The 17607-nt window shown below is 44.1% G+C and overlaps 1 protein-coding gene across 1 annotated transcript in view; it reads left to right on the top strand.

Annotated features, from left to right (window-relative positions):
* PEAR1 (platelet endothelial aggregation receptor 1) overlaps window positions 1-17607 on the top strand; it is a 404365-nt gene that overhangs the window by 300696 nt on the left and 86062 nt on the right. Inside the window, exons 11-13 of the mRNA XM_086945319.1 lie at window positions 3325-3499; window positions 6979-7099; window positions 10778-10941. Of these exons, the coding sequence (XP_086801445.1) occupies window positions 3325-3499; window positions 6979-7099; window positions 10778-10941 (460 nt within the window). The remainder of the gene's footprint in view (window positions 1-3324; window positions 3500-6978; window positions 7100-10777; window positions 10942-17607) is intronic.

Below are 17607 nucleotides of genomic sequence, written 5' to 3'. Positions count from 1 at the left end.
TACAGGGCACGTGTACCGGGCCTCTTTAAAAAGCCCTACTGTCCCTCCCTCTTTGATATTGATAGTTCTGAGCCTGGCACATGGCACCATCCCTCTCTTCTGTACCCTCTGCACCTCCTTCCTACAGATGTGGTGGTTGGCATGAGCTGGCTCAGGCTGCTTGCTCTTCCTGCCTGCTGCTCCCTGGAGGATACACTGCAAGCATCTCAGATGAGAGTATTTCACTCACAATGTCACAGAGATTTCAGGGAAGAATGCAAGGCCATGGTTTGCGTTAACTGCCATTTCATTTTAAGGGGAATCCATTCATGTTTCATGGCCATGAGTTAACATCATGACATGGCAGGCAGCTAAGGCAAGGGGATTATCCGTGCAATGCAATGGCATTTCTAAACCAGAACAATGTGCAAAGACAAAGTTTGCCTTAAGTCTTGGGGAATGCATAGTGCACATCCCCATACTACCTTAGATGCTCACAAGAAGTGCAAAATCTACCTAGTAAACACATAATCATTATTAAAATGCCATGGACTAATAGCAGAATGTGGCAGACACTCCATCAATCCATTGCCTAAAGGGGTCTCATCTAAACAAGTCAGAGGCTAAAGGGGGCACTCAAAGAGCCTCTCTGTATGGTTGTCTCTTGATTGTTGTGTTGACATGTAATCTAGCAGACCAATAAATCTGTTTGTAACTACAGCTAGAGGTATTTGGAGCCTGACCCAAGACAGGGCAGACAAATGGTCAAAGGTGAAAAGTGAAGGCAAATGTTTAGTCCATTCAATGCTCTTTGGCTAAATCTATCAGACACTACCATGGTGTGTCCTTAGTGAGACATCAAGGGGTGGAGCTCCCATAGTGTCAGATGTTGGATGATTATGAGCCATTGGATGATGCAGATGTTTTTTGTGGTTGATTCGGCTAAATAGTCTGGCTCATCACTTTTCCTGGACTTTTGCTGGGGTCCGCCCTTCAGTCAAGAGAGAGTATTTGGCCCTTCTGTCCCGAGTTCCTTGTTCATATCATGTCTTAGAAGTCTGCTTTTGGCTTTTTCTTCAGAGGTTAGTTGGTGTATGAAAGATTTGGCCACGTCACTGTAGAGCTGAACACTCTGTGCTTTCAGTGTCTTCCCACAATTCCTTCCTCTCTGTACAATCTGTTGGTAAAACACTGTGACGTTGGTATCTTGTTGCCAAATTATTAAGGTAGCTGGGCCCATTTTAATAAAAAAGCTCCAACGGATGGTACACAGACTTTAAATGTCATGTTTTCCTGCATGTGGAGGGATTTTCGTGATCCTTCCTTTTGAGAAAGAGGTACAATTTAACTTAGCTTGTAGCACTAAATAATAAAGCATTATTATAAGTATTATTAACACTAATAATAATGCTAATAATGTATATTTAGAGGTAAATCTATTTTTATGGTTTTGATAAAGCGCAATCAAACACCTGAAAGCACCTCAACACTAGATTAAACACAGATCTCAACTTAACAGCTGGAAATGCACAAATAAGCCCGATCCTAGTCAATGAAAAGCTAGGTCTTGATCACCGTCCCAAATTTTCTTAATGTTCTTTCAGTTTAAATTTTGGAAGGAGGGGTGTTCCACAGTTTTGCAGCAACTCATGAGAAAGATTTGCCTCCAGCGCTGATTTGTGAAAAATAGATGAATTTACTAACTGCGCCTATTTCGATCTCAGATTGCGTTCCAGCCAGTAAAGAGAGGAAAGCTTGTTAGAGGGTTTTGGTTTCCAATGTTCAGGTCTCTTTGCCCTATGCACAATGCTTTGAAATCGATTCTTGCGGAACAGGCAGCCAATGGAGTATAGTTTATACACCCGAGATGGAATCGAATTTGCAGATGTTTAATATGAGTCTGGCTGCTGCATTTTGAACCATTTGTAACTTTTTAATGGTCTTGGTTGGAGGTCCCAAAAACAGCAAGATACAAAAGTCCAATCTAGAAGAAATAAATGCAATTACAATATGAACCCTTTGCTGAACTGAAAAAATATGAAAGATTCTCTTCAAAAGCCTCAGTTGAATGTGATCTGTAGATTGTTTACACAATCAACAGGGATTGGGTTTTGGCCCAAAGAAGAAGGCCAGAACGCCTGGATCCAAACAGTAGAATGGCGAAAAGGAACAAGGGATCCATTTTTTGGCCTTTCAGCATTAAATGATTTTGACCCAACTATTGACTAACCATGGCCAAGCAACTATGTAGATCCGCGGCTTTCTTCTCTGGCTCACCGTCTACCGCAAACAGGATCTGGGTGTCATCTACGTACAGGAGTCGGCCTGATGGAATCAGCTGGGTCAACGCGCCAGATAGAAGTTGAATAATAAAGACAATACCACCGACCATTGCGTGCGTGTCTGTACTATAATGACGGCAACAGCAATACTAATAATAATCAGAGAACACAGGTTTCATTGCACTTAATTGTTAATTCTACGCAGTACAGTGGTCAGTGGTATGCCTTTCATTGGCTTTGCAAGTATCAGCAGTTGCATTGGTCCTGCTTGGCTTTCAGCCTTTCCACTGAAAAATGGGATTAACATCTCCCTTCCCTTGCAGCAATTTTTAGGCGCCTTCAAATAAACAGATGTGTATATGATATTTACGGTCAATAAATCCCCATCTTTGACCCCTTCCACTAGGAGACTAATCACAGTCGTGTAGTTCCCCTGGGTTCTGAGAATCCCAAAAATAATACCCAAATCTTTTTTTTAAAAGACAACATCCCCATTATGAAGAATGCCATAAGATATGTTACTATTAAAAAGTGTTATTCGGTTTTATTGGCCTTCGGATGCATCAGAGCCAAGACTTGTCACTTATTTAACATGACTGTTATCCATTCAGATGATTTTTTGAAAAAACAGATTGGCTATGATAGATAAATTTACTGGCCTAAGAGAGAGATAAATGAATGCCCCAATACCACACCCAGTATCACTGAGAAGTTAGGTTTGAAGCTTATCACTTAAATGGCAAAGTAACCACATACTCTAAGTCTCCTGAGCAATGCAGTGGTAGTTTTGGGATGAAGGTAAGTCAGCGGCATATAGTCGTCCTCCAGGTGTAACGGTACATAACGTAAATTAGAGTGGGGCCAAGAAATTAATTGTAGCTTGGACAAGGTGTGCACAACTGCAAAAAGTATCTGAACAATGTAACAATATATGCAATTGATTAATAAACAGACAACCATTAATATGTACATAATGTAACATACTATTCAATAATGACATATTATGATTTTTCTGTACCTCACTCCTATGTCTCTCCTCCTTCTACTTCCCCCCTCTCCACAGCTGCCACCCAATGTCCGGCGAGTGCACGTGCAAGGCAGGCTGGGCCGGGCTTCACTGCAACGAGACATGCCCCCAGGGATACTTTGGAGCCGGCTGCCAGGAGCCCTGCCTCTGTCTGAACGGGGGCACCTGCGACAGCGAGACGGGGCTCTGCCACTGCGCCGCGGGGTACACGGTACGTAAATCACCTGGGCGGGGATGGGTGCATGTCCCAAACACTGTGCTTGCAAGTCATGGATCATAGCCTTAAATTCCTTAGATTGGCTTATTGCAGTATTTCACCTCAATATCCACCCCAGAATTTTGTGGAGAAAATATTTAGGTCCAAAATATCATGAAAGTACATTTATATGGGTAAGTATAGGTGTACTTTACTTAATTCCACATATATGTCGCTTGACAACGTATTTACCTTCACAGTACTTGGACGAGGAGTTAAGAATGGTAGACCTACACTTACCTATATGGACTTACTTCACTATATTATTATTATTATTATTATTATTCTGAGTTTTGTATAGCGCCTGGTTACCAATAGGCATCCCAGCGCTTCCAGAACATAACACTACTGAAAAAAAAAAGAAGGGATTAAACGGAAAACAAGAAGGTTTTTAAAAGTTTACGGAAGCGAAGCAGACTAGCTTCCGATCGAAGTTGTAGGGGCAATGAGTTCCACAGGGAGGCCACATTTATTGAGAACCTTCTGCCACCCGTTCTAGCCTTTTTCACCCTGCCAACCTGGAGGAGATGTTGATGGTCAGAGCGAAGGGAACGAGAGGCCTTGTAAGGCTGGACCATCTCCTCAAGAATAGGAGGGCCTACCCCGTGCAGAACTTAGTGGGCAATACAAAGGGACTTGAATTTCACCCTGTCCCTCACAGGGAGCCAGTGCAATGCCCTCAACGCCGGGCGGGCAGATTGACGCCTGGGGAGACCCGTCAAAAGCCTGGCAGCCGCGTTCTGCACTTGCTGCAGTTTATTCAGGGTGGATTCGGGCGCGCCCAGGAATAGCGCATTGCTGAAATCCAGCCGCGAGATGATAAGTCCCTGGATGAGAAGCCTTCGAGTAGCCACTGGGAGCAGAGGCAGAATCTTCTGGGCTGAGCGGAGCAGGCCAAAGCACACGCCAGCGGTCTTTTTGGCATGAGTTTTAAACGATAGGTCCTGCTCCAGCCACACCCCCAAGCTCTTGATCTCCTGCTTGGGGGGGGGTACCGGTCCCAGACAGTCTGGCCAGCTGCTGGGGGACAGTGATGGAGAAGAGTTCCCCAGCAGCATCAACTCCGTCTTGGAGCCATTTAACTTTAGGGCTGAGCTGCACATCCACGTGTAGATCTTCTCAAGACACGCGTGCAGCCTGTCGGGAGGGTGCGCGACTGGGTGAGGCCTACCACCAGCTGAGTATCATCAGCATAACTGATGATTTTAATACCCAGCGGCAGTACCACACTCTCCAGGGGGGCCATGTAAACGTTGAATAAGGTAGGGCTCAATGAAGAGCCCTGTGGCACACCACACTGGAGAGGGGATGAAGATGATTTTTCATGGCCTTCCCACACCTCAAATGTACGACCTTCCAAGAAGGAAGCGAACCATTTGAGGGCCAGATCCGTGACCCCCACCCCCGACAGCCGTTGGAGAAGCACCTGGTGGTCCACGGTGTCGAAAGCAGCACTGAGGTCCAGGAGGATCACTGCCACTGATCCCCCCGATTCCAGCATGCTCCTTGCATTCTCCACGACCGCCAGCAGGGCGGTGTCAGTCCCCTGACCGGGACGAAAACCCGTTTGGGAATCGCCCAGGAGGGAATTGGCTTCCAAGAAGTCCGAGAGGCGGCTATTCACCAGCTTCTCAGCCACCTTACTGATACCCGGCAGCAAGGAAATAGGCCGAAAGTTGGCAAGGTCGGCGGGATCGAGATTAGGCTTTTTCAAAAGTGCCTTAACCACTGCCCCTTTCCAACTGGGGGGGACTACCCCTTGGGCGAGGGACAGGTTTATCAAGTCCGTCACAGGGCCGCCAATTGTAGAAGACACCTGTTTGAGATATTTGATCGGTGCTGGGTCTTTCGGGGAGCCACTCTTCATACTATATGTTGGTCTTTGATATTGTCTCCACCATTTTAATGTAGCAAGAAGTTTCTTTTGATGCAATCCCTTATTTCATCACCGGACAGACATTGATGAGATGTCGACGCTTCGATACACGCTGAGTATAGTCTTAGAACACAACATGAGGGTGTAAATAGCCTATGAAGCAAGGAAGTCACAGTAGAAGTAATATCAAATTCAGTTAGCACATTGATATCCACGCCTGAAAGAGGGTTGCTACACGTTGTTACGTATTTATTTATTTATTTATAAAGTTTTATATAGCGGAATTGCCCATTAGTTGACTCGCAGATACATAAACAAAACGAGGTCTCATCCACTACTGGACCACTACCGAGGTCCACATAAAAGTGTCCTAGGGAGGAGAGGCGAATAAGGAATTTCCCAGTTACCATAGCCCTAGGTGGGACTGTTTTTCTTCTAATATGCTTGAGAGATCTGTGAAGAATAACAATTAAAAAAAACCAAGCAAACCATAGACGTGCACCCCTACATTTCTTGGGCCTTGGTCCCTCCTGGACCAATCGCCTCCCCTTGGTCTGGTAGAAATGGATTAATACATCAATCAATTCTTAATATAAAATAATATAAAATGGTTACATAAAATATCCAACCGTTTTTCATACTTGTGAGGTAGGTAATATTCGCAAATGTATTTGGACAGTTCCATCGTATATATCTTCCTTAAAAGGGCACCCCTGATGTTTACATTTCATGTGTATCACATGTGGCCAAGGCCTGGTAATCTAAGAAGTGACTCAATGATCAAGGGAATTATTTTGATAGGGGACGTCATTTGATGGCTTCAAATGTGTCTTTTTTAATGGCATCTGTGGTTCCCTTTCTGAGGTCATGATCAGTTCCTGGCGCATGCCGAGTCAACGTTTTGTTGACCTATGACTTTCTACTTGTCACTTTGAGAAAGGTTAATAGCAGCGATGAATTAGCAGATCATGGTACCTGTGGTGATTAAATAAGCTATATTGATCTGATTAAGAGTTTCAATTGTTGTGTATACGGTGTGTATAGATAGGCCTCACCAGGGCTCGAGTCGGGGTACCACGCGAGTGGACGGCGTCCCCCCACTTATTTTACCAGGTGGACGCCGTCCCCCCTGCCAAACAGCTGGACTTCACTTTTTGGCCTCTCTTGGACGAGATCGGAGCTTACAGCACGCGGCACACGCGCTGGCTTCAAGATGCAATGGTATCTAAGAGGTAAGTGAGGGGAGGCAATGAGCCCGGAGGTGCAAGCCACCTTTCGTGATGTCACTTCCTGTCGTGACATCACTTCCGGTGACAGCGTCCCCCCACTTCTTTTTTTAGGACTTGTGCCCTGGGTCTCACCGTGCTCCGTCCGCACTGAGGGAGTGGCCAGATAGGCCAGGGCTTGTAGGATTCATATCACACGAACCATTGAGTATAGCTATAGCAATATTTATAATCTGAAGCAATATTAAATGGTTAAAAAGACATCCTAGAGTGAGTTGCTATACATGTTCTTTCAAGGTCTTTGGTATAAACACCACATGCTTTTCTTGCAGGGCGACCACTGTTCCAGTTACTGCCCATCCGGATCCTATGGGCTCAACTGCTCCATGCAGTGCCCCTGCAAGAACTTCCTGGCCTGCTCCCCTTTTGATGGGACCTGCATCTGCAAAGAAGGTACAGTGGGACCTGATATAGGAAGGCTTCTGGGATAAAAGAGGAGTGGGAGGGATGTTACTGCTATATGGTTAGCAATGTGCGGAAGTATGCGGCGACACCGTTTAGGGATATCCCACAAAATTTACACTACTCCGGCTACTTAGCAGCGCTGGAGGAGAGAGCTGCCGGGCTTGGATTTAATTCCAGATTATGGAATATGGAATATCTACAAAGGATAGAGTTCAGCAAGTTCTAATAGTGAGTAGCAATGACTTAAATATCACTTCATCCAACTATTCATTCACCATTCACCTTTCCTTCATGGACAATTATTCATTTCTCTATTCATATTACTTGTTATCTCAGTGCAGTGAAAACGCATATTTCATCTGAATGACATCATATCCATGAATTATTTTTCATAATTCACAGAAATTCACTGCTTCCTTGAATTACGGATTTGGTATACAAGTATGTCAATTATTTCAGATTGATTCCATGTCAAAAATCAATTAGATGTTCTTCTCTAAGCATGGTAATCTCAAAATCAAAATACTTTATTCGATTGTAAATAAAAATAATAAAAGAACAAGAACAATAGTAACTTCAATAAAAACAGCTTAATACATTAAATCTCTAAGGCACATATGTAATTTGACAGTAATAAAACAGTGGCGGCTGGCACAGATTGGAGTGGCAGGGCGGGGTGGTCTGAAGAAAAAGAAAATACACTTACCTCTTTACGGCTGTGTCTCTCCTCTGTCGTCTCCCCTCCCCTTCTCTTCCCGGATAGTACTGGATTGGAACAAGGAAGCACACAGGCTCTCTTAAGCCAATCATGACGATGCTAAGTGCGCATGACAGGCCGACCCAAGACAGCCGGCAAAACCATCATGCACACTTAGAAAGTGCCCCAACCTCTCCTCCCCTACTCTGTGAGCAGCCCAGGCCCGCCCGCCCCACAAAACTGCCTCAGCAGAGAAAACGAAAATTATAATAACATCGTGTTATTATCATTTTATCTTTCCTCCTTTGCACTGCTGAAAAGCAGTGGGGCGACACTCCTCCGCCTTCGCTGGGGAGCCGCCACTGGAGTAAAGTTCATTGTAATCTCATTAAATGATGAAAGAAAGAAAGCATTCAGTTTTATCAGTGAGCTTAATGCGATGCACTTTAACTAGAAACAATAAACTAAACAACATTTAGAAGACGTAGCATATAATTAACCTGTAAGCATTGATTTTGCAAGGACACTATCAAATTAGTGCTCATTCTAATGTCCCAATCACTAGTCTTTGTTCTTTCAGCATTGTCTCAAATTCAATATATTGCATCTGGCACTTGTGTGAGAAGTTGATGCCATCAGTGTGTAGACCCAACGGTGAAGGGGCAGTCTTTGTTTGTTGTGGTACCACCTACTGCATGTGTGTATGGTTGTTAGATGTGTGGTTCTGTTATGGACTTTAATGATAGGTAAACAAAACGTTATGGTTCAGAGTACTCAGTTGTCCATTATACAAAGGAAACATCCATTACAAAGCAGTCATTACAATGCACTACCTTTACAACGCAACTGTTACAACGCAACTGCCTTTACGTTGCATGCCATTACAATGCATGCCATTACAACACAAGTCACTACAACGCATGCCCTTACAATGTATACCATTACAACGCATGCCATCACAACACATTATAAGGTAAGTAATGGAGATATTTTAGTTTTAGGGTGGGTATGGGTTTTGGGGTAGATGGGAATAGTAATTTGTACACCTACACTATCCAACACTTACCCTACTGTTGCCCTAAAAGTATTATGCGTTTTGTAATGGTATGCATTGTAATAGAATGCGTTGTAATGGTAGTTTTAAATAATGCATTGTAATGGCATGCGTTGTAAAATCATGTAATGGTAGTTGTGAGGTAAAAACTGCGTTGGTAAAGTATGTGTTGTAATAGTTTGCGCTGTAACGTCGTATATTCATTATCCAAATAAAAAACAGAGAACAGCAGGGAAACGTATTAACTAAGCAGACCAAATACACCATAAAAATAGTCAAAGTGGCGGGGAAAACCACACCTACCGACTGACATTAATAAACATTTGTTTCCACTCTTCCTGCAGATTTCAGAAAAAAAACAAAGTGAATTTATTGGGCTCAATAATTTCTTTTGTGCCTAAAAACAATATTACATTCGTGGCAGCTAACCCAAAGCAAACATGTAATATAAAATAAACAACTTGTAACATGCATCTATTTGTTTAGATATAGTGCAGACAGGAGGCTGTTTGAAAGGCCTTTAAAGGGTGGCGTTATAAAAGGAAAGTAGGAAGGAGGGTGTTGAACTAAGATGAAAAAATACATAATACTGTTTCGTATTGATCAGTAGGAGACCAGACCGCAAGTATACCAGCAGACTTGAGTCTTCAGGGCTTTCCTGACTTTAAGGAAGTTACCCCCGCACCTTGGGATGAATAGTATAGTCCAATGATGGTAGCTCAAGGTTCTAGTAAAATGTACAAGCCACTAAACCTTCAGCCTCATAGCTCATTACCATGTGATAAGAAACCCTTGAAGCCATATTGAACTATATAACACACAGCATCAAATCTCATACGCATAAGGCGTTCATTCCTTCTGTCCTGTAACTGAGTATCACAAGGGAATCAATCGGACCATCGGTTACATGAACAAGTATTATGGAAGAAGGTACATCTATCAGGGAATCACCGAGGGGGCAGGGAGAGCACCGGGGTAAATTTAAGTAAAAATCAGTTATTCTAAATCATCCCTTATTATTTGTCCTTGTGTAAAACATGCAGTTACCGGACCTCTGGCTGGCTCTAACTTCCTGGCTTAGTTCTGCGTCACTATTCCTCGGTTGCAGCTGCGATACTCCAATCTTCGTAGTGTTTTGAAAACAATAGATCCTAAGAATAGGCCCATAGCCAGCACTTTCTGCCCTTAGTTCATTGGGTGTAGCTAGTGGTAAACTCGGGTCTTCGGTAGGTCTCTGTGTAGCTGGCATTCAGAGATGAAATTGCTCCTAGCGTGTTATATTTAGTGGTTACTTGAACATTTGACCATTAGTAACCAGTCTACGGATTGCATTAGACATGTAAATTAAGGGATAGAGCTTAAATATTTTCTCCATGACTTTCACATCTAGAAGGTACCAAAATCAGTACAGTAAAGTTACGGGGTTAAAAATGCAGAAGAAGGGCATTCTCCCTGATGATCTACCCAAAGTACGCCCCTAAAGTTCTTCACCATATGGATTCATCCATTAAAAATGAAAGAGAGAGTGGAAGCAAATCTGACTGGGGAAGATAATGCTTCCCATTGTGTGAGAATAGACAAGCTCCAGAAACCACCCTTATTGTCCATACATGAGAGTCCCTTCTAAAGCCAGCCATGTCTACCATTGATGACCGACCCCAAACCAAAATCCTTGTGAAAACTCCCTCTTGTAGTGTGTCTCGCTGTTTTACAATAAGCGCAACTTTACACGACCACACAGGAAGCTGCTCTTGCATAATGATATAGTGAACACTGATACACAGTTGACAATTTGATAAGATTCTAAATTTGCTCTTCGGCAAAACCAACTGTTTAGAATTCTCTCAAATGTATGTAGCAGCCTCAATGTTCTCGCAGCCACTGACTTGTAGTTCTTATCTTGTTTCCACTTTAGGATGGAAAAAAGGAGATTGTTCTGTTCCCTGTCCCAAGGGAACCTGGGGCTCTGGATGTAATGGAACCTGCCAATGTGCCAATGGCGCTGCCTGCAGCCCGGTCAGCGGCCTGTGCGCCTGCACTGCTGGATGGCGTGGCGACAGATGCGACAAGTCCTGCCATGTAGGTTTCCTCTTGAGGATGCATTCTTCTTTGGTGTTTTATTGGGTTTGGCTGAATATTTCTAGAATGTATACCATATCTGTGCCGCACATAGGTGTGAATTTACTCCTCGAAAAGCTACAAGAGGCAGGTAGTAGGGAATATACTTCTCAACACTGATGTATACTTTAGAGTATTGTTCGTACACTGCATTCAAACAGCTCACCAAAGGTACAGGCTCTGAAACATAACCTACACCGTTGGCATATTCGGCCTATTGAAATATGGTATGGGGAAAGTCTATGCACCATGGGTTCAATTATGCTCCAGTCGATGCATAGGTGCAGGAGGGGCGTGCAACTGTTTTTAACAAAAGCAGAAACCTTTTCTCGTAACTGCAAATTAGTGCATGAGCTGCATTCATCTAAAATAGGGTGGGGCAACCACAGCCCTGTGTTTCAGGGCTGTGCTGCTTCCAACTCATGGTCTAACTCATACCATTCCTACGTTTGTGTATGCTTGGTGGAGCACGGACACTCTCTGCGTCTGTGCAGTCTTATGATGGGGTCATAGTAAAGCCCCATGATGCAATGCATGTAGGATGTCTGTAGGGTTTATCCCCACTAAATGTGATCCTCTGGCCACGCTCAATCACATACCAAGCATAAAACACTTCCAACAAAATCCTCACACAAACAAGGGGAAAACAAATCAACAATCAATCATCACTTCATCTCGCAGATCAACTGCCTTAAGCACAACCACACCAGCGACACAAGAAGGGAAGACAAGTCTTCTAGTAAACCTAGATATCACAGGTCCTTTAACCCCTTCCATGCTGATGACAGCCGGGAGCCGTCATGGCACACAGTGCTCGTGTGCTCATGACGGCTCCCAGCCGCCATGACCGCACCCGCGATCGGATTGTGCTGCACAGGTGCAGAATCGCGGCCACGCCCAAGGGGTTAACAGCACCGACCTCGCATCCCTAGCACACTGTTGTCTCTCAGAAGTATCAGGACTTCCGGACCCCCACCCTGCAGTCTGTCTCCTTCTCTACATATGAGTAGACTGAGTCGTGGTCCTTGTTCTCCAGGTCCCATCAGAGCCAGCGTAGAAACAATAAAAGGTCAACACAGGAGAGGTGTGGTGCAGCAGCCAGAGCATCTGACTCCGGAGCACGGGGCTTAGGGTTCAAGCGCCCACGGCAGTTCCGCTCAGCACCCTGTGACTCTGGGCAATAGCTCACTTAATTTTGACGACCCCCAGTGCCTTGAGACCTCTAGGGTGATTAGTTCACGCTTTTCAAATACCAGATACATACATACAGTAGTTTGTTGTATTCAGTACCAACCTTCCCCCTCCTTAAGATCATAGACAACCATGACTAACTCTACCACATATATGGAGATGACACAGGACTCCACCTATAAGTCACCAACAAACAAAATCATTTCCTGGTCCTATACAGTTACCAGTGTGCCTTTTAATTATGGACGGATGGCTGGGAGTTTTTTTTAATTCAGTGAAAATTACTCCAGTTGTTGTTCTCAATTCCATCCTCCAACCTCCCTCATGCATCTAAAATCTTCCTTTAAATCCGGGTCAGTCTAACGCTGCAAGCAGGAAGGTCAATGGCCTAGAAGTCACACTTCGGACGCCCAGATATGTCCTACTGTAAACATGTCACTCTGCTGTCTCTGATGCATCATCACCATCATTCTGTGTGAGTCCTTCATTGGCGAGAAGGACTAGCATCTGAACCAGACAACGGGGCAGATTCACAAGCCCCTTGCGCCACTTTTGCGTCACTTTTCCCATGTTAAAAGTGACGCAAAAGTGGCGCAAGGGGCTGGTAAATCTGCCCCATGCGGAAATTTTTCTGCTTGAACCTCCCACTTTCAAGAAGGAAATATCGATGGCCCAATCGTTTTCAGGCAACGCAGTGAGAATCTGAAACTCACTTCCGTCTCAGCTCTGGACCACCACCTCCTCCCAAGCCTTCAAAACTGACCTAAAGTTCTCCTCCTTCAAAGACACTTCCAAATGTAATTCACACCCTCTCTATTATCTGAAGGAAGACCTTCCATTATAGAGAATCCTTTTCTCCATGACTATGGAAGTGTGTTCTGCCAGTTTTTGCAGTATTATCCTTCTACCTGTGTTTGGTACTCGTTTGTAACATTCACATGTCACTTTTCTCTTGTAACGCACTGTTTGCTACCTCTGACATTTTGTTTGCTTTAGATACTTGCACAAGTGCCACCATTGCCTACGTAACGTTTGTTCTTGTGCTTGAGTGTCTGCCATTTACTGCAGTATTATACCTCCTCTTGTACTTTGTACGCTTTTGTAACCTGCACACATGTCACTTTTTCCTCCTATAATGCACCGTTTGCTACCTCTTGTATTTTGTTTGCTCACAATTGTCATTTTTGCCTCATGTAACTTACCGTTTGCTTTTGTAATTTGTTCACTTGTAATGTTCTCCTCATGTATCAGTTCTGTTCCTATTGTGTAGCGCTCTGACAACTTCGGGTAAAGTCCGTGCTATATAAAAACGCATAAAATAAAATAAATGTATTCTACCGCCAGTGGCGTAACGCAAGATGGCGAGGATGTGGACTCACGGCTAGACTGCCGACTTTGGAGCTGGGAAACCAAGGTTTGAGCCTCGGGGTTGACTTCACATCCCGTAATTCTGGACAAATCAATTAATAACCCTGTGTCTACCAAAAAAATGAATGTGTTCTCCTTGTGTAACGTAACTGGTGCTCATGTAAAGCGCTCCAATAACTTCGGGTCGAGTTTGTGATATACAAATCTGCAACAACAACAAAAAAATTGTGAGACCCTTTCTGCAGAATGTAATTAAGGGCCACTGACTACCCCATATCTCACAGAAAATAATGCTTGGGCATTCTGAAGGCCGGGGATCCCCTTTAGGTGGGGACTCCTCCTTCCCTAAGGGGCTTCAGGGGCCTGCATTACATCCCTGTCTGATCCAGCTGGCCAATCAAATCTCCTGTCTCAAAGTTGCAGTGCAGAAAGCCAGAGCCAGCATGAAGCCCAAGCACTCACTCTTACCGACCACAAAGTGAATGCTCCTGCCTAAGAAGGTGTAAAGTTCCAAAACAATATCTTAGCAACAGAACACAGGATTATGCGATTGCACATATTAGGTTCGGGTGATATAATAGTATAACTATACAAACGGAGTGCACAGTAACGAGAATGGGCAATACATGAGATTAAGGTATACTGAAAACAAATAAAGTTAAAGGAAATGGGAGTCGTTAATAATTTCATAGGGTCTCCATAGTTCCATAGTATAGCATTGCCTACATATACAAACAATCATTTACAATGCAATGGTCTCGGCATTATTAAAGGTAGAGCTATTGACATTGCTCATGACATTTTTTTTTTAATTCATAAATAAATAGCATTGTCATTTACATTGCCAATAGCTTAATCGTTTTCTATTTCGTTTTCTATAGTATATCCTCACTATATCGCATGCGTTATACTGCAAGATAAAAAATAAAAAAAATTGCATCCAGTAGGTCAACCTGATCAGAACATTGCAAGGTAAGTCTAGGTACACTTCAGAGATGTGGAGGTAAAAATAGTGACTATATACGGACGACAATGTACTGCAAGGCACACATTACAGACCTCGATAATGTAACACAACTTTTTCCACCTCCGTCAGAATGTAAATCAATGAGGAGCTGCCCTGCTGCCGTGTTGGCTGATCTGTCGATCTGGACCTGGATTCTAACTCAAGTCTCTGGCACGTCACTGAGAACCGTGTTATCCTCAGCAAATCACTTGATCTCACGGTTTCCAAAGCTCTCACTGTGTGTAAATAATGTCCTTCAGCCTGAATGGCTCTGTTGTTACTCGGCTTGGTCGTGTATTACACATACAGTACTTGACTTACAGTGACAGCTATCTTCTGTAAACGAGCAGGCACAAAAAACACACCCTTTTTGTAATGTCCCTTGTTGCAATTTCAAAGCATAAGTAAAGGAAAGAAGACAACAGACTCATTAGCCGCTGCTGGCCGTGGCTGCCCTGAAGGTACAGCATTTCACCCATGCACAGCGAGGCGTGTACAGGGCCTGCATTTCCTCAGACAGCGCCCCGGGCGACACTACATTTGGCGCCTCTCTTGATCTTCCTGAGACAATGCATCCCCATTGCGGATTTGTGGAGGGTGGGGGGTGGGCTCACAGGTGAGGTCCTAGCTGAATACACTGATGTGCATGGTGTTCCCTCACCGACATCCTCTAGTCCATGCTAAACTGGAGGTGAGAGTCCCCGGGAGAGGGATTGAGAAAGAGGTAATCGGAGGGAGGCTACGAAAGTAAAGAAAACATTTTAAACACAGCCTGAAGTGACGATGACCAGGCAGTCTGCAACAAATGCTTTCTTCGTGGCAGCTCGAGAGGTCAACTACCTGTGTGCCCCTCTAAACGGAGGCGCCCCGGGCCATCGCCCATGACAAAAGCCGGCCCTGCTTGTGTACTAGGACGGCTGCTGACAACTTTGTGTGAAAGCAGCACCGACAGCATTAATAGGCTTCCTGCGACTTTAAAGTGAGGATTCCAAGTAGGTTAAGAGCAGATCCTGCACACACGTTAGTCACACCTGGCGCTGTCCGCGGGTGGCGCCGCCGCCCGCGAAATGAAATGAAAACAAGAGTGCAGCGCGAGCTGTGGTGACCTTCTACTAGTGGAAGCAGCTCTGTGCTGGCCGTGCCCGAGCCTCACGTACAGAGAACAAGCTAACCCGGCCGGTCAGGAGCCCCCTGTGCTCTGGTGGATCATCCGAGAGCGGGACGGAGGAGGGCTGCAGGAAGGGGGGGGCGGGAGGTGAGCGGAGCCAAGCAGCTCCAGAAAGAGCTGAAATATCTTTGGTATGCTACAATGGACAAGGTGTTCACAGGAAAAAATAAAAAAACAAACCGCCAGTCAAGTACGGCGTGGGGGGAGGGCAGGACAGCAAGCACGAACAAGGGGGGGGGGCAGGACAGCAAGCACAAACAAGGGGGGGGGGGGCAGGACAGCAAGCACGAACAACGAGGGGGGGCAGGACAGCAAGCACTCACCTGAGAACGACTTCTTCCGGCGGCGGTCGGGGGAAATGGCAAAACAAAAGCGCCGCCAAAAAAAAAAAAAGTAAACGGCCACCTCCGAATGACGAACAAAAAGGGGCGGGGCTTAAAAAAAGCAAGAAACGCCCAGGAATCTGCTCCAGCCCTGAGTGACACACATCTCTTCCAATGGCTAGGCTTCATTTATGAAGCTATCCAATGGAAGAGAAGGCGGGTTCAAGTCCCAGTACTGGGAAAACATAAGATCTCAGCTGCGCGACACCGCTGCGCAGTGTACGCTAGGCCGAGCCCTAAAAATAATAAACAACGGAACTTGTAGAACTAAAGAAGGTAAATGAATGGCGTTAATATAACAATTCTACCATCTACTGGTCAAATGGAAAATAACAGCGAAAGAAGATTTAATTCATCCGGTATAGTTACACAACAAAATGAAAAAGAAAATAGTTTAAAAAAATTAATCACCCCTCTATACATCAATCTCCACAGAGTAATCCCAAAGTAATTAAAGCGCTGCAGAATAAGCACATCGAACCTATTTCACCCCAGGACGTTCAAAGACGATCGTCCAACCAAAACCTCAAGAAACAAGCATTGGTAAAGACAATAGGTCTCATCTTTTGGCTTTGCCAATATTTTTTGCCATTGCATCAGCAAAAAGAACAAGCATTGGTAAACGCATATGGTTTCGCCAATGTGATGAATAATATATTTTATATTTTTTTTGTATGGTTAAGTTAAATCATAAAAAAGGTGCAATTGACAGGACAAATGTGTTATTAAAAACAGATGCATTCCTTGCAAAGTTTAAGAGAAATTTGTGAGATCTTCCAATACTCCCGTTGAAGGAAATAAAATCATGCATTCCATGATAGCTGCATTTTTGTCAGCATCGCTTAAGGACTCTGCTCTGTTGTTTTTCTCCCGTTGAACAACAGGATTTAGCATCACAGTAAATATTTAACCAAACTAACGAGGTAGACTTAAACCCTGTAGTATGGAATACATAGTTAAATCTGGCAAAACACACACACAAACCAATGTTCACTTCAAGCAATAATCCACCTACCAATTGTTTCTTTCTAAGGTCGCCTACAACAAATGGGTTCTGATGATAATTTTTGAAGAGGGTTTTTGACTACTTGCCGTTGATAGGCCATTCTTGAATAGTAAATAATTTACATAAGCCTTTAATGGAAATATTAAACAAACTGTAATGGTTTTTATCAACCATATATAATAACGTTTACTGCTATTATTATTATTGACAAATCCGTTTACCCCCAAAAATCAGACATTTGCATTGCACTGTCTAGTTTGTTTTTAATTTGTTTCGAATTTACGCAGATCTTGCCAATGTAGGTATTATACTTCAGACATTACGTCGCAGGCTCCTTTTGTACTCAAGCACTTAAAATGAAAGCAGACGAATAAACAGAGAAAACAGACTAACGAAAAAAGATGGAAGGCATGTCTTTCCATCTCCTGGCGACACGTTCAGACTGTGACGTTATGACCAGTGCTGTCATAAATGCACATTCCCTGGCAAAAAAACACTCCGCCCT

Source organism: Lissotriton vulgaris, chromosome 12 (assembly GCF_964263255.1).
Source record: "Lissotriton vulgaris chromosome 12, aLisVul1.2, whole genome shotgun sequence".
Taxonomy (NCBI): Eukaryota; Metazoa; Chordata; class Amphibia; order Caudata; family Salamandridae; genus Lissotriton; species Lissotriton vulgaris.
This window is presented reverse-complemented; position numbering and strand designations above follow the sequence as displayed.